This window comes from Phaenicophaeus curvirostris, chromosome 28 (genome assembly GCF_032191515.1).
Source record: "Phaenicophaeus curvirostris isolate KB17595 chromosome 28, BPBGC_Pcur_1.0, whole genome shotgun sequence".
NCBI classification, from domain to species: Eukaryota; Metazoa; Chordata; class Aves; order Cuculiformes; family Cuculidae; genus Phaenicophaeus; species Phaenicophaeus curvirostris.
Window position 1 is genome coordinate 858520 of NC_091419.1, and position 18821 is coordinate 877340.

At 63.1% G+C, this 18821-nt stretch overlaps 3 protein-coding genes across 3 annotated transcripts; 2 read left to right on the forward strand and 1 right to left on the reverse strand.

The window, feature by feature from the left end:
- Window positions 1–897: 897 nt before the first annotated feature.
- Window positions 898–6804, forward strand: HMG20B (high mobility group 20B). Its single transcript, XM_069877900.1, has 9 exons — window positions 898–1089; window positions 3168–3273; window positions 3515–3718; window positions 3911–4031; window positions 4145–4197; window positions 4471–4546; window positions 4823–5038; window positions 5473–5605; window positions 5799–6804. Exons 1-9 carry the CDS (start codon window positions 1052–1054, stop codon window positions 5809–5811), a joined length of 960 nt encoding a protein of 319 aa, XP_069734001.1. The 5' UTR covers window positions 898–1051; the 3' UTR covers window positions 5812–6804.
- A 153-nt stretch (window positions 6805–6957) lies between these two features.
- On the forward strand, window positions 6958–10046 carry GIPC3 (GIPC PDZ domain containing family member 3). Its single transcript, XM_069877899.1, has 6 exons — window positions 6958–7399; window positions 7822–8007; window positions 8294–8474; window positions 8837–8949; window positions 9169–9250; window positions 9800–10046. The coding sequence occupies exons 1-6, from the start codon at window positions 7142–7144 to the stop codon at window positions 9946–9948; spliced, it is 969 nt and encodes a 322-aa protein (XP_069734000.1). The 5' UTR covers window positions 6958–7141; the 3' UTR covers window positions 9949–10046.
- A 141-nt stretch (window positions 10047–10187) lies between these two features.
- TBXA2R (thromboxane A2 receptor) lies at window positions 10188–16671 on the reverse strand. Its single transcript, XM_069877846.1, has 4 exons — window positions 16582–16671; window positions 14276–14453; window positions 11027–11926; window positions 10188–10697 (listed from the first exon to the last, which is right to left on the reverse strand). Exons 3-4 carry the CDS (start codon window positions 11831–11833, stop codon window positions 10428–10430), a joined length of 1077 nt encoding a protein of 358 aa, XP_069733947.1. The 5' UTR covers window positions 11834–11926; window positions 14276–14453; window positions 16582–16671; the 3' UTR covers window positions 10188–10427.
- Window positions 16672–18821: the final 2150 nt, after the last annotated feature.

Genomic DNA, 18821 nt, shown 5'->3' on the forward strand with positions numbered 1-18821 from the left:
CGCGCCCGGGGGTCGCCGGGGCTCCTGGTGGCGGGCACTGGAACCAGTGTGGAGGGAACTGGGATCACCGGGACTCTGGGGCGACTACTGGAGTAATGAGATGAATAGTGGGGTAACTGGGAGCACTATGGGGGTACTGGAGACACCGGGGCCTCCTCTTCAGTAGGTACTGGGGTCACCAGAACCAGTACGAGCGGTACTGGGGCAGTGCAGTCAGTACTAGGGTCACCCGGAACGGCGTGGGGGTGACTGGGACCCTAAGAGTGGGCGCTGGGGCTCCCCCTCGGGCGGTCGCTGCGGGCCCCACCCTAGCCGTGCCATTGCCGCTTGAAGGCGCCGCCCGCCCCGCCTCCCCGTCCAGCACGCCGATCGCTGATTGGCGAGCAGCCTGCGGTGTGCGCCAGCCCCGCGCGCGCCGGCCCCGCCCCTTCCTCTCGGCGACCCCAGTGACGTTAGTGAGGCCAGCCAATCGGCGGCGGGCTGACGCCCCGCGGCGCGCGGCGGCGGCCAATGGGGAGGGGCGGGAGCTCAGTGACGTCACCGCAGCGGGGCGGGGCCAGAGCGGGAAGAGCGGCCGGGCGGGGGGCGGCGGGTCCGTGTGGGGGCGGGCAGGGAGCCGGGGGTGCGGGGGGGCCGGGAGCCGAGGGGGGGGGCGCGGATGTGCGGGTCGGGGCCGAGAGTGGCTCGGGGAGGGAGGGGGTGTGTCCGGGAGCGCTGGGGGCGCGGGGTGGTGGCTCCGTGGGGACCGGGTTGTCTGGCTAGGGAGGGTGAAGGGGGCCTTGGGGGGCGCCTAGGAGCACGGGGGGGGGGGGGGGCAGAGGGCGTGGGCGTGGGGAAGCGACAGGGGTTGGTGTGGGGAGGAGGGTTTGGGGGTCCTGGGCATCCAGCCAGGGAAGGGGTAGCAGTCGGGGCCCAGGGTGCCCCCTCAGGGAGGCCCTCGCCAGGGGTTTTAGGTCTTGCTAAGCATCACCCGGCCGGCTGGGCGCGGGTGCCAGTTCCGTCCCTGTCCCACAGAGCCAACTTGAGCGGAGTACAGCTACGGAGTGGACCCATGGCCCATAGCGCCAGGCAGCTGCCGGCTGCCATGCTGTAAGTGCTGCACTCTGTGCCCCTCGGCTCTGCGGGGCAGCTGGCCTCACCTTGGGGTCTTCTGTGCATTTGGGTGGCCCCAGTTCCCTTCCTGCATGCTGCTCTGGGCCCTTGTCTCCTTGCTGTGGGGTTGCCAGCCTTGCCTTGGGGGTCTCCTGTGTTTTTGAGGACACCCCTTGCCCCCTGCTGTGAGCTGCACTGTGCTTCCCTCACTCGCTAGCTCCTTTAGCTCATGCTTGCATGAGCCTGGCTAATTAGCACAGGGCAAAGTGAGATGTAGTGTAGAAGAAGCATCTGGTGAGGTCAATTCCTGTGGGAAGAATAGCGTGCTGTCCAGAGCTGGCATTGACCGAGCGTGTGGGGCCATGGCAGCTCCTGGCAAACGCTCCGAGGTGCAGGGAGGCGGATGCCAGAGCGAACTGGCTGAGGGAGGCTCAGATAAGATGAGGAATCTTGCCTGAAATAACTTGACTTTTTAAAGCATTCTTAGGCACGCGAGGAATCCAGATTGCGGAGGAGGGAGGCAGAGAACCAGTGTCTGGTTAGCGTGTTCCTGGCCACAGTGACTGGGTGTGATTACGCTATGTGACTTCACCGGGAGTGTTTCTGTTAGAGCTGATATGGGAAGGCCAAGGCTGGCTGTGCCCCTGCAGAGCCTCGGGGATGGGTTTTTTCCTCTAGAAGATGGAAGAAGAGATGATCTCAGACCTTCCTATGGGAATTTGTGTGCATGTGTGGATGTAGGACAGGTGGTCAGGCACAGATCCTGAAGGGAAGAGCTCATGCTGGGCACTGCTCCATCTGCAGCGATCAGTGCAGCATGCGTAGAGCATACGGAGAGGGCCCTGGAAAATTAATCACAGAGTTGGCTTATATGGGTGATTACCTGGCAGTAGGTTGGGTTTTCTGAGCAGGTTTGAATTTACACCAGGTATTTGATGTGACAAACGGGCGAGAGGAGCTCTGGGGTTCATCCCAAGCGGGTTGGGATCGATCTGGCTTTTGATGCACGGTGGTGTTTTCTTTTATTTATCGGGGCTTGTGCTTGGTCCTGTGCTGGTTACCATGTCTTGTGACTTCGACGAATCCCAAGTGAGTGCTGTTTGCTGCAACGCTTGAGCTCTTCATGGCTCCCTCCACACAGGCGACCTGACCGTGCTCTGCTGGCAGGCATTCTTCAATGGAGCCGGGGCTGCATGGGAACCAAAGGGTGTAAGCAGGACAGGGGTTCTGCTGTGGGACAGAGCCAGTGGAGAAGGGGCCAGGGAGGCTTGGGGACCCCCTAAGGTGATGCTCCTTGGGGGTGCTGTGTGTGTTCAGCCGGGACAGGGAAGCTCTGCTGACCCGGGTGCTGGACCCGTGTGCTTTGGTGAAAGCAGATGCTGCTCTGTAGAGATGAGGCAGCAAGTTGTAGAGTGGAAGCTGGGGCTGTCAGCCTGCATTAGAGCTGCTCGGTGTATTTTGGAGGTGGCTCCATGCGTCTTGCAGGCAGCACAGGCAGCAGGAACCTGATGGAGCAGTTGTGGCTGGAGTGGGTCGAGCTGGCGCCAGCTCCCTGCCCTCATCCTCTGCCTTGAGGGTTCTCCTTATCCCTGGCAGCGTTTGCACTGGGTGTGGGTGATGCTTCCAGGAGGTGCCCCTGGAGCCAGGATCCAAACCCACGCAGCTCCTCATCCCTTGCAGAGAGGGATCAGCTGGTTTGTGCTGCTTGGGACTCCTCGCCAAGGTGTGCACCCAAGCCCTGGTGGCATGCAGGAGTTAGACTCACTGCCTACAAGAACAGCATTGGCAGTTCCTATGCAAATGTGGCTGAAAGATTCCAAGGCCATCATTGGATTTGGGGCAGCTTTTGTTTGCCCAGGACTGCCCTGCTCACCTGATGCTAGGCTCTACTTGAGCCCCATCACTCAAGCGTGGCCTCCCCTCACAGGGGAACAGGGACTCCAGGGCTGGTGGTAGATTTGAGGGCTGTTTGGGGGGACGGGAGCTGGGGAATGTGGTGAGCACAAGGCCTCCCTGCCAGGGGTTGTATTGCCATCAGTCCCAGGGGTTTACTGATGGGTTCTTTCTGCCTGCAGACATGCCACAGGCAAAGCTCAGCATGGGAACTTCCTGGTGGCCATCAAGCAGGAGAAAGGAGAGTCGACACGGACAAGCGGTGAGAAGCCACACAGCGAGGAGGAGGTGAGCTCTGGTGTCTGCATCCCTCCTTTCCTGGTCCCGGGTCTGTGTGCCCAGCCTGGGGCTGTCCCTCTGCTCACCCTTGAGTGGCCCAGGTGAGCCCCTGGCTGCAGCTGCAGCCCAAGGAACCTTCCCTTGAGGGACAGGAGCCCCAGACAGGTCTGCAGGCTGTATCCTGCCTCTGTGATGGCATCACGTGCTCTGATCTATGCTGTGTTGTCATTTTCCCTTCACTGGGTGACAGCCGGTGAAGAAGAGGGGCTGGCCCAAGGGCAAGAAGAGGAAGAAGATCCTTCCCAATGGCCCCAAAGCCCCTGTGACGGGCTACGTGCGTTTCCTGAATGAGCGGCGTGAGCAGATCCGCACGCAGCATCCTGATCTGCCCTTCCCGGAGATCACCAAAATGCTGGGGGCTGAGTGGAGCAAGCTGCAGCTTTCGGAGAAACAGGTACTGGTGGTCAGGAGAGGCCTCCCCGGGACTGGGCAGCGCTCCGGAGCCTGCACCCCAAAGCCCTGTGCTCACCGCTGGCTGCAGCTCCACAAAGGGAACTTGTCCCAGTACTGGTGGGGTGGTGAAGCTGGACCTTGAGTGGTGGGGAGCCTGGCGCTGGGCCAGACTGAGGATCCTCTGTGACTGTAGCGGTATCTGGATGAAGCGGAGCGGGAGAAGCAGCAGTACATGAAGGAGCTACGGGAATACCAGCAATCGGAGGCCTACAAGATGTGCACAGAGAAGATCCAGGAGAAGAAGATCAAGAAAGGTGGGTTGTGGGAGCGGGGGCTGCTGGCATCGCTGCAGGATCTTGCTGAGCGCTGCCAGAGCCTTTCAGGGTGCTGAGCTGGCTCCCAGGGTAACCTCCTTCTCCATTTCCAGAGGATGCAGGCTCTGTGGCCGTGAACACCCTGCTGAACGGGCACTTGCACAAGGTAAGGCCCCAGTGGGTTCATCCACATGTGGGGACATCGAGGCACGTGGCCGTGCTGGGTTTGGCCTGTGGGGACCAGACTGGCTGCCAGCCTGGGCAAGGGCATGGGTTGTACTTCAGGGCGCCAGCTTCCTGTTGAAGCAGAGCCTGGCAGGAGGCAGAGCACAGCTGTCCCCTTGCTCTGTCCCTGTGCCTTCTGTCTGCCCAGCCCCAAGGAGATGGGATCCCCTCTGGTGGGCTCAGCCCTGCCCAATCTGTCCCCTCCCATCCCCAGGCTGGCGAGTGCAGCGATACCTTCTCCACCTTTGATGTGCCCATCTTCACAGAGGAGTTCTTGGACCAAAACAAAGGTGAGGGGCTGGGCTGTGGGGCAGGGGCTGCAGTATCTTGCGTGAGAGTTGGCTGCAGCAAGTGATGTCACTGCTGGGGCAGCTGGAATCCTGCCAGACAGAACGATGGGTGGATGTGAGATACAGGCTGGGGGAGGTCCATGGACAGAGGGACCAAATCCTGTCTGGAGCCCAGGGGTTGGCAGTACTGTGCCTCTTGGAAAGAGTTGTGGCTGGGGAAGAAATTGGGTTTGTAAGAGAGTGGCCATCCATCCTGACACTGTGTGATCCTGGCAGCCCGTGAGGCTGAGCTGCGGCGCCTGCGGAAGATGAACACTGAGTTTGAGGAGCAGAATGCCATCCTGCAGAAACACACAGAAAGCATGAACTGTGCCAAGGAGAAGCTGGAACAGGAGCTGGCCCAGGAGGAGAGGCAGACCCTGGCCTTGCAGCAGCAGCTCCAGTCCGTGCGGCAGGCCCTCACTGCCAGCTTCGCCTCCCTCCCCATCCCTGGTGAGTTCAGGGCAACTGTGGGAACCAGCTGGCTGCTGGGATCTGGTGGCTGTGTAGAGGGGACACCGTTAGGTTGCGTGTGGTACAAGTGGGGACATCAGTGGGGTAGTGATAAAAGCTCAGCTGCTGATGGGGCAGATTACTAGACCACTCGTGGGGGGCTCTCCAAGGAGACCAGGTCTGTGACAGCCAGTTGGCTCCCCTGTGATAGCGTCAGACAGGCTGGGCGCTGTCCTCCTGGGCTGTGGCTGCAGCTGTACCTGCCAGACAGTGATTGGCCCAAACCCTTGTGTTCCTGGGCTTGTGTTGGCGCCAGGCTCTCTGCTGCTGCAGGAGATGGCACTTGTGTTCAGGGTCCCTTCTCAGTCACCAGCAGGCTGGGCAGGGCTGGATGAGGCCCTGCTGTCTGTGCTCACTGGGCTGCTGCCCCACAGGCACTGGGGAGACCCCCACACTGAGCACTCTGGACTTCTACATGGCCAAGCTGCACAGCGCCATTGAGAGCAACCCGCTGCAGCATGAGAAACTGGTGGTACGCATCAAGGAGATCCTATCCCGGATAGCCAGGTGAGCTGGCAGGGCTGGCCAGAGCTGGCGCCTGGGGCCCTCATGTCCCGGTGAGCCCTGGGGCCTCTGGGTCAGCCGAGGGCAGGGATGTGACAGGAGCTGAGCTGGGAAGGTGGACTTCAAGCTGCTCCAGGTGGTCGTGGGAGAGAGAAGCCAACCCCGGTAATTCAGCCTTGCATTTCTCCCTCTTCAGTGAACACTTGTGAAGAGGACCAGTCCTTCCCGGAGCTTGGAGGTGGCCAGACCACAGGCCTGTCTCTTGGAGCTCGCGCAAGAGACAGTCTCTGTTGGTGGTCCAGCTGCTTCCACCTCCACCCCATGCACCTTGCTGGAGAAGAGAGATGGCACACCCAGCCTGCACCATCTCTGAAGACCTCGAGCTTCTGGGGACCAAGTGGTGACAGGATTGAGAGCCCCCAGCCTGAGCGGTGCTGGGCGTGGTGGTCAGCGGTGGGCACGAGCGTCCCCCCACCCTCTCGTCTTGCTGACCTGAGCCGCCCCTCAGGCTGCCTGGTGGTAAATGAGGTGCCTGTGGGTTGCTAGCCTGGAGTCAATCAGCCTTTTCCAGGTTGACCCAGGGGCTGCTGTGAGCCAGGCTGCAATGGGAGGAAGGCAGCCAGGTGCCCTGGCCCCTGGATCTGCCCCTGGAGACTCTTGTCCCCCATCCTGCAGCAGGCAAGATGACAGGCTTCCTTCCTCTCGTTGTCATCTTCCTGCTTCCACCTCTGGGTGCCTTCAACCCTGCACACGTCACCCTGCCTGTCACCTCATTCCCTTGTGCCTCCGGGACCAGGCAGCCGTGAAGGCAGAAAGTCTTCCTGCCCGAGGGGGAGCAGGGACCGACCCCATCCCCGCCCTGGGGGATGATGGTTGGGGCAGTGCCCAGTCTTTTGGGGCTTTCTGCCAGAGCCTGTCCTGCATTGTGGGACCATCGAGGCCAGCTGTGTACTGGCTGTGTGGTGCTGGGGTCGGCCATCCCCGGCCCTGCCTGTCACTAATCTCAGACTGTAATTAGAGTGTCTTATTTTCTTACTAGCACTACATTGATCAGGCCCTGGGCTTAACCCAGGGCTGGTGCGCAATCGCCTGTCTCTCACCTGTGAGGTCCATGCTCTGTAGATTAATCTCCTGGTTGCCATCTCCTGGTGGCTGCTTGGCTTTGGGATGGAGATGGGAGCAAATAAATGTTGGAGAAACAACCAGCCTGGACTCCGTGTCTTCATGCTCAGAGGTGACTTCAGAGCTGCTCCTGGCCCTAATCCTGGGCACTTTTGGGTGTGGAGCAAGGGTGCTGGCTCGGAGCTCACTGCCGCAGCTCCCAGCCACAGCAGGGGAGGGTGCAGTGGAGCTGCCTCTGTGCCACCTGCTCTCTGCCACCTCCTCCAGCCTGGCCAGGGCCCTTGCTAGGTGACAGAGCTTACCTGATCCAAGGTTGGGTGACCTGCACAGCGGGATCGGGTTCCCAGGCCCAGGGCTCGCCTTACAGCCCAGCCGGGAGCTGGCTCCCATCTATAATTCAGCAGTGCCAGCAGCAGGATGCGACGGGCGGGCAGGTGCAGCAGGCAGGCCCAGGAGGGCAGCCCCATGGAGAACGGCGTGAGGCAGGATCTGGGGACCCCTGAGCCAGCTGCTACTGAGGGCACCCCAGCCCCTCGGCCACCCCGTGCCCGCCCGCGGCTGGTTTTCCACACCCAGTTGGCCCACGGCAGCCCCACGGGGCGCATCGAGGGCTTCACCAACGTCAAGGAGCTCTACGCCAAAATCGCTGAGGTCTTCAGCATCTCGCCCACTGAGGTGAGGAGATGGTGGGGATGGGGGTTGCACTCAAAGTGAGGGACACCAAGCCCACGGCACCATCTATGGTCAGCCCTCCTGTGGGTCCTCAGCTGCCTGCAAATGCAGCCCCCAAAATCACCTGTTAAAGAGCATTTTAGTCTTGGGTCTGTCCGCTCTCCTTTTGGGTAGTAGTTGGGTGGCTCTGTGCCTCAGTTTCCCCCACCCCATATGTGGGCAGGGAGCCAAGGCTGCCTGTTCCCTGGCTGTTGCCAGCTGCCATGTAGCCTGCAGCTTAGGGAAGGGTGCACAGGGATGACCAAGCTGGGTGCCCCTGGCTCCCTCTGCTCTAGCAGCACCCAGACCTGGCTGGATCTGTCCTTGGTTTGTTCCTGCACTGCCAGGGCATCCTCAGCCCCTGATGCTGGGATTCCCTGGGACAGATCCTCTTTTGCACGCTCAACACACACAAAGTAGACATGCAGAAGCTGCTGGGGGGACAGATTGGCCTGGAGGACTTCATCTTCGCCCATGTCCGGGGTGAGACAAAGGAGGTGGAGGTGACCAAGACGGAGGATGCGCTTGGCCTCACCATCACAGACAATGGGGCTGGCTACGCTTTCATCAAGGTGAACCCCTCTATGGGGCTGTGCTGGGGCTGTACCCCTGCAGGGTGGCATCCCTGGGACCCTCCTCCTTCCCTGACACCTCCTGTGCCTTTGCTGGGTCCCCCTGGCCCTGGGGGGCTCTCCTGCTGTGGTGTATTTGGCGGGGGGGGCGCCCTGTTTGATCCAGTTGCTAGAGGATGTGGGACCAGGTGCTTCTGTGTGGTGTGGGATGGGGGCTGCATTTGCCTGTCCTTCCCATGGTGCCACCTGTTTGCTGTGTGTCCCTGTCCCCCGCCGTGATCCTCAGAGAATCAAGGAGGGGAGCATCATCAACCGCCTTCAGACTGTGTGTGTGGGCGACAGCATCGAGGCCATCAATGACCAAACCATTGTGGGCTGCCGGCACTACGAGGTGGCCCGGATGCTGCGGGAGTTGCCCAGGGCTCAGCCCTTCACCCTCCGCCTGGTACAGCCCAAAAAGGCTTTTGGTGAGTCGTGGTGGGAGGCTATCACCCTGGGAGGAGCCCATCCCTGTGTCCCTCCAGACCCACCACCCCTGTGTGCAGCCCGGGCACTCCTGGGGGGCACCCCCTTGTGCTCCGAAGGGGCAGCCCCACTGCTATGTGTGCACTGTCCTGGTCACGCTATCACCTCGTGCACCCCACCTCGTGCCTATGGACGCCCCTTAAGTGTGTGAGCTCGCTCTCCCTAGGCACAGTCCACCCTGCCGTGACCCCCGGCTGCTGTGACACGTGTGGGTTGGGGCTGAGCGGCGGCCGGGCGAGGGGCAGGAGGTGCCAGGCTCTGCCTGCACCTTCACCACCTCCTCATCCCCCATCCTGGGGTGCAGACATGATCGGCCAGAGGACGCGGAGCACCAAGTCCCCCAGCGAGGGCAGAGTGGCCAGCGGGAAGGAAACACTGCGGTTGCGGGCGCAGGGCCCAGCCACGCTGGAGGAGGGGGTAAGACCCCCCCCAGAGCTCCCACCCTGAGCCGTACGCTGCTTTAGGCGTGGGGAAGAGCATCCCCATGCCCTGGGTGAACCCTGCACTGCACCCCACCAGGTGCACGGCTTGGGGCCCACACGTGCTGCACCCATGGGCCCAGCTCAGTGGGAGCAGGGGGTCCCTGGGCTGTGCCCCCACCCCCTGGCACCCACGCACTGAGCCTCTCGCCCCCAGCCCAGCCCCTTCGAGGAGGAAGCTGCCCACAGGGTGGATGACCTGCTGGAGAGCTACATGGGCATCCGCGACAGCGAGCTGGGTGAGCCGAGTGTCCAGTTCTGAAGTCCTCAGCACAGATACGGAGCTGTTAAAGAGAGTCCAGAGGAGGTCACAGCAATGATCTGAGGGCTGGGAACAGCTCCGCTATGGAGAAAGACTGAGAGAGTTGGGGTTGTTCAGTCTGAAGAGAAGGCTCCAGAGAGACCTTAGAGCAGGTTCCAGGACTGAAAGGAGCTCCAGGAAAGCTGGGGAGGGCTCTTGATCAGGGAGTGCAGGAAAAGGACAAGGGGGAAGGGTTTTAAGCTGAAAGAGGGGAGACTGAGATGAGCTCTTTGGGAGAAATGTTTCCTAGTGAGGGTGGGGAGGCCCTGGCCCAGAGCAGGGGCCTCATGTTGCCCAGAGCAGTAGTGGCTGCCCCATCCCTGCAGGTGCTCGAGACAGGGTTGGATGAGATTTTGAGCACCTTGATCCAGTGGGAGGTGTCCCTGCTCATGACAGGGTGGAACTGGATGGGCTTTGAGGTCCGTTCTAACCCAAACCATTCCATGATTCTCTGATCCTTGCTGACCCTCTCTCTTCTCCTCCTCAGCCTCAACGATGGTGGCAGCAGCGAAGGAGAGCCCCAGCGTAGCTCAGCTCGCCTGTGACTTGGACTCGGTGCTGGGCGAGTTTGCCTTTCCCCAGGAGTTTGTGGCCGAGGTGTGGGCGGCCGTCGGCCAGCCCCGCGGGCAGGAGTAGCTGGGGGGCAGTGGCCTCTCGCCCCCATGCCCTCCCCACCCCCTGACCCCACCCGAGGGGGAGGGTGCCTGGGGGGGTCCCATCCTGCCCTTCCTGAGCTGCATTTAGGCTGGGGGGGACAGCAGGGTACCCAGCACCAACCCCAACCCCAACCCACCCTCTTGTGCTCCCCGAGTTGTGGCAGGAGGCGGACGCAGGCCATTAAAGTGGAGACTGGAGGACAAGGGCTGGTGTTGTGGCTGCCGCCAGAGCTGGGCCCCCAGGTGGGCACGGGGAGCTGCACAAGCTGCATTTTATTGGGGGGGGGGGGGGGGATGGGTGCTCAAATGGGGATGGGGGAGCAGCTCTGTGCCCCCTGCCAATCCACTCAAGTACTGGACTTGGGGTTGTGGGGAGAGCCCATGGATGCGGGTAAGGGGGAAGATGAATTATCCTGGGGGTGCGGATGTCCCCCCCACCGCGTGCCCGACCCTGGATCACTACTGCAGGACAGAGCTGGCAGTGAACTTGCGGCGCAGGGAGGGGTTGAGGACAGGGTAGAGGGAGATGATGGAGGGCCGGGGGCGCAGGCTGGGGTAGACACGCTGCAGCACGGCCCGGCGGAAGAGGATGTAGACCCAGGGGTCCAGGATCTGGTTCCAGGTCACCATGCGGATGTAGATGAGCAGCATCTCCTGGGTCTTCGTGGGCAGCATCTGGATCTGGCCATCAGCCTGCAGCTGCTGCAGGACCGTCTGGACGATGAAGATCTGTGCAGGGGGGAAGGGGACAAGGCGTCAGTGGTGGGGCGCACACAGAGGCCATGAGCAGCTCCACGGTGGGGGAGGCAATGAGGGGCCAGGATGGGCATCAAGCCTGTTGGAGAGGGGTCCCAGGCTGTTTTGATGCACCTGCTCTGACTGTGAGTGGTGCTGAGCCCCACAGCCCATCACCCAGGTGTCAACTCAGGGGGCAGAGTGGTGGTAGGGGAACACCCAGACCGTCACCAGGAGGAACATGGCACAGGGCGGGGGAGACATTGAGGATGTGGACCTCAACAGTTGGTGCATGGGGCACACACCAAGATCCAGGTCCTCACCAGGAGGGGCATCCAGCAGATTGTGGCAATGATCATGATGCCCACGAGCTGCACCATCATCTCCACCTCGCTGTCCCGGCGCCGCTGCACTGACTCCCGGTCATGATAGACACGGCAGAGGGTCACCACGCTGACTGTGTTGAAGATGAAGGAGAGCAGCACGGAGAAGATGCCCATTAGGGCAAAGAGCAGGCAGAAGATGACATTGCCGGTGTCGGGCAGGAGGGTGAGGAAGCACCAGGAGCCGGGGTACTGCAACGTGTACTGCCCCAGCCCCAGCACTGGCAGCAGCCCCAGCATGCAGGAGAAGCCCCACACCAGCCCCACGATGGACCAGGCACGGCGCTTGGAGATGCTGGTGGAGCGGGAGAAGGGGTGGTTGATGCCAAAGAACCTCTCGCCAGCCATAGTGGCCCCCAGCAGCAGCGGGCACTGCCCGAAGAAGACCATTGAGAAGCCAAGGAAGTTGCAAAGGTGGCAGCCGGGGTCCACCTCAGTCCAGGCGAATTTGATGAAGTGGTACGGGATGATGACTGAGGCTGTCACCAGCAGCCCCATGAAGTCCGTGACTACCAACCCGCAGAGGAAGACAAGGAAGGAGGAGCGGGTCCGGCTGGACAGCTTGCGGGAAGAGCTGATCAGGACACAGAGGGCAAAGAGATTGGAGCAGAGGCCGATGAGGCCGAAGGCAGTGGAGAACCAGGGCGAGGCAATGCGGTTCTGTGCATTGCTGCGTCCGTCACTGGCGTTGAAAGCCCCAAAGCATGTGTCCGACCAGTCGGCTGTACTGCCATTGGGAGGTTCCATGTCCCCCTACTCCTTCTAGTGGCTTCAGGCGCCCTCCTGGCTCAGCTCCATGGCGTGTGACCCTGCTGGTGCCAGCACCAATCCCACCTTGCCCTGTGGGAACAAGGAGGAGGGTTTACAGCCAGTCCCCCATGGCCAAATCCACCCATCATCCACCACAACTCTGCAAACATGGGCCTCCCTCAGGCTCTGGAGGGGACACATCAGCACTGCAGCGTGTGCCAGGCTGGCACCGCGCCGGGTGCAGTAGCAGGAGGCGTGGAGGGCCTCAGCACCACAGCTGGCCGGGATTAACCGTCCCCGGCTGCAAGCCACATGGTGCTGTTGCCACGAGGCTGCAATCTGGCTTGGTGGGTGTTTGGAGAAGTGTGGCACTGGCAGCTGAGCTCAGGGACATCTGCCCTCCGCTGCAGCCGTGGGGCCGCACTGAAGGACGGGGCGTGTGGGCACAGGGCAGCTGCACCAGGGTCCAATCCTGACCCACCTCTCCTCATCCCAGCGCCTTTCTCTCCGTAGCCCCGACTCGAGGAGAAGCCCCATTCCCACAGGGCGGGAGGGAACTCACACAGGGTGAGGTGGCCATGCCTGGGGCTGTGTGCACTGCAGCCCCTGATGCCAGCACCATGGTTGACCCAGAGCTGTGGGACATGCGGCTGTGTGTGACATCCCCATTCTGTTCCCCCAGTCCTACCGCAGCTGGAGCCCAGAGTTTGTCACCAGGATGGTGGCTGTGGCAGGGTGCATGAGGACGGCTGTGGGTGGGGCAGGCCGGGTGATGCCACAGCAGCAATCCGGTGCCAGGGAGCATTCAGCATCTGGGAAGCCCCAGGGCTGCTGCCTCCACCGCTAAGTAGTCCTGGCTGCAAACCAGATGCTGTGGGCTGGGGCAGAGGCATGGTGGCTGTTGGGACAAAGCCCTTTGGGGACTGGATCCCACAGGGATCAGACCCCTCCTCTCCTGTGTCCCATTTCTCCAGGCTGTGGATGTCTTTGTCACCCCACCTACCCCATCCCCACACCACTGGTTGCCATCGCCCCTGGCTTGGTGGCCCCCATAGGATGCCCAGTTGTACCCTGACCCACTGCTTCCGCAGAGATCCTGCTGGGGGTCCTGGGACCCCTGTCTTTCCCTCATGCAGGGTGGCACTGTCACCTGCACCCCCATGCCTAAGTCAAATCTCGAGCCAGCACCGATTGGCACCAAACCTTGCCGCTGGTCCTGCATCTGGCCCTGCTCCATGTCCCCATGAGCCAGACAAGCTGCGCACCACATCCCGCAGCCTGGCAGCCCCCACTCGCCACCCCCTTTCCGGCCCCTGGTGCGAGGGCGGCCGCAGGGCTGGGAGCTGCTGCGCACACCCCCGGCACACGCCGATCCCACAGCCCAGAGCAAGGCTGGGAAGGGGCCAGGCATTGCAACATTCTCCTCCAAGGCTGCATCCAGGCGGGCTGCAGAGATGAGGGTGCTGGCACCCATCCGGCACAGCAGCACCCCTGCCCTTGGCCCCGTCACCGGCTGCACCATTGGCCCCGTCACCGGCTGCACCATTGGCCCCATGGCTCCTGGGGAGAGGCGAAGTGCCCGGGGGTGGCAGTGGGAGCACATCCCCGTCCTGGTCCCCGCCCTGGTATGGGCAGCTGGCAGAGTGTGGTGGTGATTCACAGCGTGAGGACAGCTGTGCCTTTTTCCATGAGACAAGAGCGAAAACTCGCCACTGTTTGCTTTCTCCAATCCCTGAGGGACGGCAGTGGCAACCCCAAAGGTGACAGTCCCCTTGAGACGTGTGGCCAGGCCTTGGTGTGACAGTTCTGGATCCCCAAGAAACCTTTCCTGCGTCCCCTGAGATTCCTCTCCCGGGGAGGTGGCAAATTCCCCTCCTGCCCCACAGCGATGGCATGTGGGTGCCATGGCTCAGGGGTACTGCTCATTGTCCCCTCCCATGCATCTGCTTATGCTCTTGGGGTCACACCACAACCCCCAGGGTGTTCCCAGTGCTCTCACCAGCATGGCTGGGGATCAGGAGCCCACGGGGCTGCCCACATGGCCATGGGATGCCAGGGGATACTGACTGGCTCAGTGTGGCAGTGCCTCTCCACGGCAACCAGAAGCTGTGGCACCACGGCTTGGCGAGGATGCACCAGCCCTGGCAGCTCCACACCCCCCCAAGCCCCCCTATCACCCATGTTCCCTCCCTGTCCTCCTCTCCTGGCACAAAACCACACGGACCCTCACCCACCGCTCGCTACCGGCAGGGATGGCAGGGGCTCTGCCCAGGACTGGCTGCTAATGCTGGGGTGGGCTCGGGGCCCTGCACAGCACTGCCTCAGCTGCTGGGAACCATGCAGCACTTAAAAGGAATCAAATATTAAAGACGGGCCATTTAGCAGCAGTTGGGAATGAGCCAAGCCCTGCGTGGGCCACAGCAAACCCGAGTCACTTACAGGTTCATGTAGGGGCTCCTCACTCGCTGTGTCCCCTCATCGCGGGCGGCCACCGCAGGAGGATGTGTGGGGACAGCAGGTCCTGCAGAGGAGAGACCTCGAGCGCAGTGCCTGTCCCCACGGGCTTCAGTTTGGATCCAGCAAAACCCTCTCCACGGGCAATCCCACAAGGGTTTGGCTGTGAGTGAAAACAAAAAGGGTGCTGGGTTAAAATCCCAGTTGCGAGGAGCTGCTTGCGAGGAGCTGCTGGAGGCTGAGGCGCTGGCAGCAGTGGTGGGGAAGGGTGCGGGCGCTAATGGGGTTCTTGGCACCGTGCAAGCCCGTGGGTTGGTTTTGTGCCGCGGATGCACTGCAGGCTCCCCTGCCTCCACCAGGCATCGCTTCCTGCCCTGGCCACATCCGAGGTTTGCAAGGGAAAGGCGAGAGGCTAATGGGGAGGACGGGTGGCTGCTCCTTATCAGGGTAGCTCCCACCCCAGCGCTTGGCTTCCTTGGGCAGGGCTGGTCGGATGAGGGACTGGGAAGGAAGGTTTGCTGGGCAACACATGCCTGCAAAGGGACCCCAAACAGGGCAGCAGTGACTCCATCCCTTGCACCCCAAGTGCCCCTCAGACTGGGCTCTGCCACCCAGGGCAGCTGTGCAGAAGATGCTGTGGGGCATTTGCACTTTTCTCTCATGTGCCCAGTCCCTCCACTTCGTTTACTGTCCCTCTCCGGGGACTGCCCCATCCCACTTTGTCCTGGAAGGACAAGGATTTTCTCTGCAGAGTCTCTTCTTCCTCTCTGATGTCCCTTGCACAGGTGGTCCCGTGGGACACCGTGGGGCATGTCTGTTCCTACCAGGAATGGATGTGGCCCCACCTCCACCCGCCCTCAGGCTGGGGCTCAGATCATAGAATTCTAGAATTGTTGAAGTTGGAAAAGACCTCAAAGCGCTTCCAGTCCAATCATCAGCCCAGCACCATCACCCCTACTAAACCATGTCCCAGAGGCATCTACACACTTTTTAAACCCCTTCAGGGATGGCGACTCCACCACAGCCCTGGGCAGTCCGTGCTTCACCACTCAGTAAAGAAATTATTCCTGATACCCAACCTAAACCTCCCCTGGCTCAACTTGAGACTGTTTCCTCTCATCAGCTCAAGGCCAAGCCGGAGTGGGAAGTGCGACAGCCACCATCAAAGGGATGTGGAGCTGGGAGAGAGGGGGGACAGCCCAGCCTGGAGGATGCAGGATGCTGGTGGGCAGCAGTGACACAGGAGCAGGGCTGGTCCCGGCTAGCCCCGGACAGACAGACAGCCCGGTGCGACAGACATACACCCCCCGGGGGGGACAGACAGCTCGGGGGGACACACAGACAGCCCCCGGGGGGACAGACAGCCAGCCCCCGGGGGACAGACAGCTCGGGGGGGACAAACAGACAGCTGCCGGGGGGAAGACAGCCCGGGGTGACAGACAGACAGCCCCGGGGGGGACAGACAGACAGCTCGGGGGGACAGACAGCCAGCCCCCGGGGGGACAGACAGCTCGGGGGGGACAAACAGACAGCTGCCGGGGGGAAGACAGACAGCCCCCGGGGGGGACAGACAGACAGCCCCCGGGGGGGACAGACAGATAGCTCGGGGGGACAGACAGCTCGGGGGGAACGGACAGACAGCCCGGTGGGACAGACATACACCCCCCTGGGGGGACAGACAGCCCGGGGGGACAGACAGCCTGGGGGGACAGCCAGCCAGCCCCGGGGGGGACAGACAGCTCGGGGGGACAGACAGCTCGGGGGGACAGACAGACAGCCCCTGGGACACACAGACGTCGCGTCCCCCGCGCCCCAAATGCCGCGCAGCTCGTGGGGTTTGGGGGCGAACCGGGGCAGCCCTTACCGCCCCTTCCCAGCTCTGCGGGCTCTTTGTCGGTCCCCTCTCCCCGTGCATCGCAGCCTCGTGGGCCCTTTGTCCTCCTCACACCCTCCGCTCCCCTTCCCCCTCACACCCACCCCCCGGCCGTGCGCCCCTCGCCGCCCCGGGACCCACCTCGCTGCTGCGGGGGCACCGACAGCTCGGCTCGGCTCGGCTCGGCCCGGCCCGGCTCGGCTCGGCTCGGCTCGGCTCGGCTCGGCTCGGCTCGGCCCGGCTCGGCTCGGCTCGGCTCGGCCCGCCCCGCCCCGCCCCGCCCGGCTCATCCCCGCTGGGCTCCCCTCAGTCCGGGCTCGGGGAAGGGAAGGGCCGGGTTCCCCGTGCCCCATCCCGCTCCGCACCCCCAAACCGGGGTCCAGATGCAGCCCCGCTCCCATCCCCCCCGCCCCCTCACCCGGAGCCCTCGGAGGGGGCAGCGGCCACGGCGGGTGAGGGTTCACGTTCCGCAGCCTCACCTGGACCCGGGGGCTGCGCGGAGGCGCTGCGCTCAGACACCCTCCCCGCCGCCCCGGCTGTATTTAGCGGGGCTGGGCTCTTATCCCAGTTACTCATTTGTTTACCCGAGCTGGATTCCTGCGTCCGGAGCGGGCCGGGGGGGATCAGTCCCGCCACCCCCTGTCCCAGTGGGACCCACATGGACGCTGCTGCGCTGGAACCTCGCCCCCCAGCCTGGGGGTCACATCCCCGCTGTCCCCCGCGGTAGGGACCTGGGGGTAGGGAGGAGGGGGCTGAGGCGAGCGGCTGCCCCCCCCCCCATCAGGGTCCCTGGGTGCCCCCGCGGCCGTGGGGACACGGCTGGACACTGCCCGGGGGGTCACACGCTGCGGGTTCTCGCAGCCCGACTGCTCGGTCACTGTGCTGCCAGGCCAGTCGGGCTCGGGCACTGTCCTGAGACCTGGGAGCCACGACGGCCTCTGGTTGTCACTCCGCAGGGGAGGGAAGAGCCCGTCTCCATCCAGCTCCAGAGCACTGGGCGTTTCTCAGCCCACGGGTGACACATCCCGGGCGTCCAGCATCCCACCAAGGCTGGCGAGGCTGGGGCGTGCGAGCGGGTGGGTGACACTGAGGCCCAAGCGGGAGATTTTCTTGCCACCCCCTTGGCCCTGCGGAGCTGTAGGCACCATCCCCCCACGGCGTGGGGCAAAGCTTTCCCAGTGAGAGCATGGAGGAGGGTGACGACCGGCTTGAGCCAGGGGAGAGTGTGCCCGGGGCAGCAGGGGCCCCGCTGCGAGCAGAACCCAGCTCAGCCACCACCTGCCGTGTCCAGATACCAGCTGGGTGTGCTGACCCTGCCGCCACCCCGGGATGCGGGGCAGCCGCGCTCGCAGAGGACGTGGGCACAAAGGCATCACCTACCACCGCCCTGGCGCAACCCCAGCCAAGCTGCCGCCATGGAAGCAGCTCCCCCTAAAACATAGAGGAGATGTGGAGAAGAGCCAGACCTGGAAAACCACGTCCTGGCTCCAGGCGGATCCAGCGCCTAGCTCAGCTGTGGTGGGCGCCCGGCTGCAGCAGCTCGCAGGGTTCTCATGCCCCGTCAGTGGCTCTGCCCAGGGCTCCAAGTCAGGGGAGTGGGAAAAAGGAGGGGATGGGAACGGTGTCCAGGCTGTGGTCACAGTGGGATGTTACAGGGGACCCCGTGTGTGCCCAAGAGAGAGAGGGGCTGCAGCAGGGCCTCTCTGCCAGGCAGTCAAGCAGGGAGGGTGCCCAGCCACCAGCTTTGGATGTTTTTTTCCCATTTCCTCCAAAGCCGCCTCTGTCCAGGGCTTCAGATGCTTCCTGCGCGGAACTCAGGCTCTGACCCCCCTGCTGCTCATGGCTTTAAATAACCCACAGGAAGGAGAGTCCAGGGTACGTGTCCTGGTGCATCCAATGGCCCCAGCACGCCAGCGGGGTGGGGGCCGAGGTGGTTGGGGTCTCCCCATCTCACGGCAGTTGAGTCCTGGTGAGCGTGGGAGCCTCCGGAGCAGGAGCTGCCATGGCATCTGCAAGGCCGGATCCTGCCCGCAGTACGGAGCAGCAGGACGGGGCGGCCCCCCCCCAGCCCCGGGGGAAGCGGCAGCTGTGGGACAGGGAGCCCCAAAACAGGGCCAGCTCTGCCAGGGCGCCCCCGGCCCCTTGACCTTGGGGCTGAACGGGGGGCAGGATGCAGCGAGGAGGAAACCACCCTGCTGCGATGGTTCATGGCCAAGATGCAGATTTCCTGGAGGTTGCACTACTGGCATCACTCAGGCAGCAGCATTGCCTCCTGGCTGCTCCAGCGCAGGCCAGGGACCCCCGAAGGTCAGAGAGCCACGGGGAAGGGGACACGTGGAGCAATCGCAGACACGCGTGGCTGCACCCAACAGCTGGTACCTGCAGGCACAGGTGGCAGAACCGCTCCCCCAGATGCCCCAAACCCGCTGAGCATCACCCGAGGCCCTCGGGGATCCCCACTGCAGGGCAGGGGGCTAGAGTGCAGCTGCCCCTGCTCCAAGGAAGCCAGAGCTCCTCAGGCACCGGGTGGGAGGGACCATGGGCCCCGGCAACCGGATTTTTCCCTGTAAGGAGATTTCCCGTCCAAACCCGTGCCTCCTCCTGCCAGAGGCAGGCGCCTCACAGCCACTGAACCCTTCCATCCCTCAGCCAGGGTCG

Excerpts from the sequence above, each read along its gene's own strand:
- TBXA2R (XM_069877846.1), bottom strand. The coding sequence starts at position 11,833 with ATGGAACCTCCCAATGGCAGTACAGCCGACTGGTCGGACACATGCTTT. Across the intron at positions 10,698-11,026 it reads TCTGCTGGATGCCCCTCCTG|ATCTTCATCGTCCAGACGGT; the intron begins GTGAGGACCTGG and ends CCCCCTGCACAG.
- HMG20B (XM_069877900.1), top strand. The coding sequence starts at position 1,052 with ATGGCCCATAGCGCCAGGCAGCTGCCGGCTGCCATGCT. Across the intron at positions 3,719-3,910 it reads TGCAGCTTTCGGAGAAACAG|CGGTATCTGGATGAAGCGGA; the intron begins GTACTGGTGGTC and ends CTGTGACTGTAG. Across the intron at positions 5,039-5,472 it reads CGCCTCCCTCCCCATCCCTG|GCACTGGGGAGACCCCCACA; the intron begins GTGAGTTCAGGG and ends GCTGCCCCACAG.
- GIPC3 (XM_069877899.1), top strand. The coding sequence starts at position 7,142 with ATGCGACGGGCGGGCAGGTGCAGCAGGCAGGCCCAGGAGGGCAGCCCC. Across the intron at positions 8,950-9,168 it reads CAGCCACGCTGGAGGAGGGG|CCCAGCCCCTTCGAGGAGGA; the intron begins GTAAGACCCCCC and ends TCTCGCCCCCAG. Across the intron at positions 9,251-9,799 it reads CATCCGCGACAGCGAGCTGG|CCTCAACGATGGTGGCAGCA; the intron begins GTGAGCCGAGTG and ends TCTCCTCCTCAG.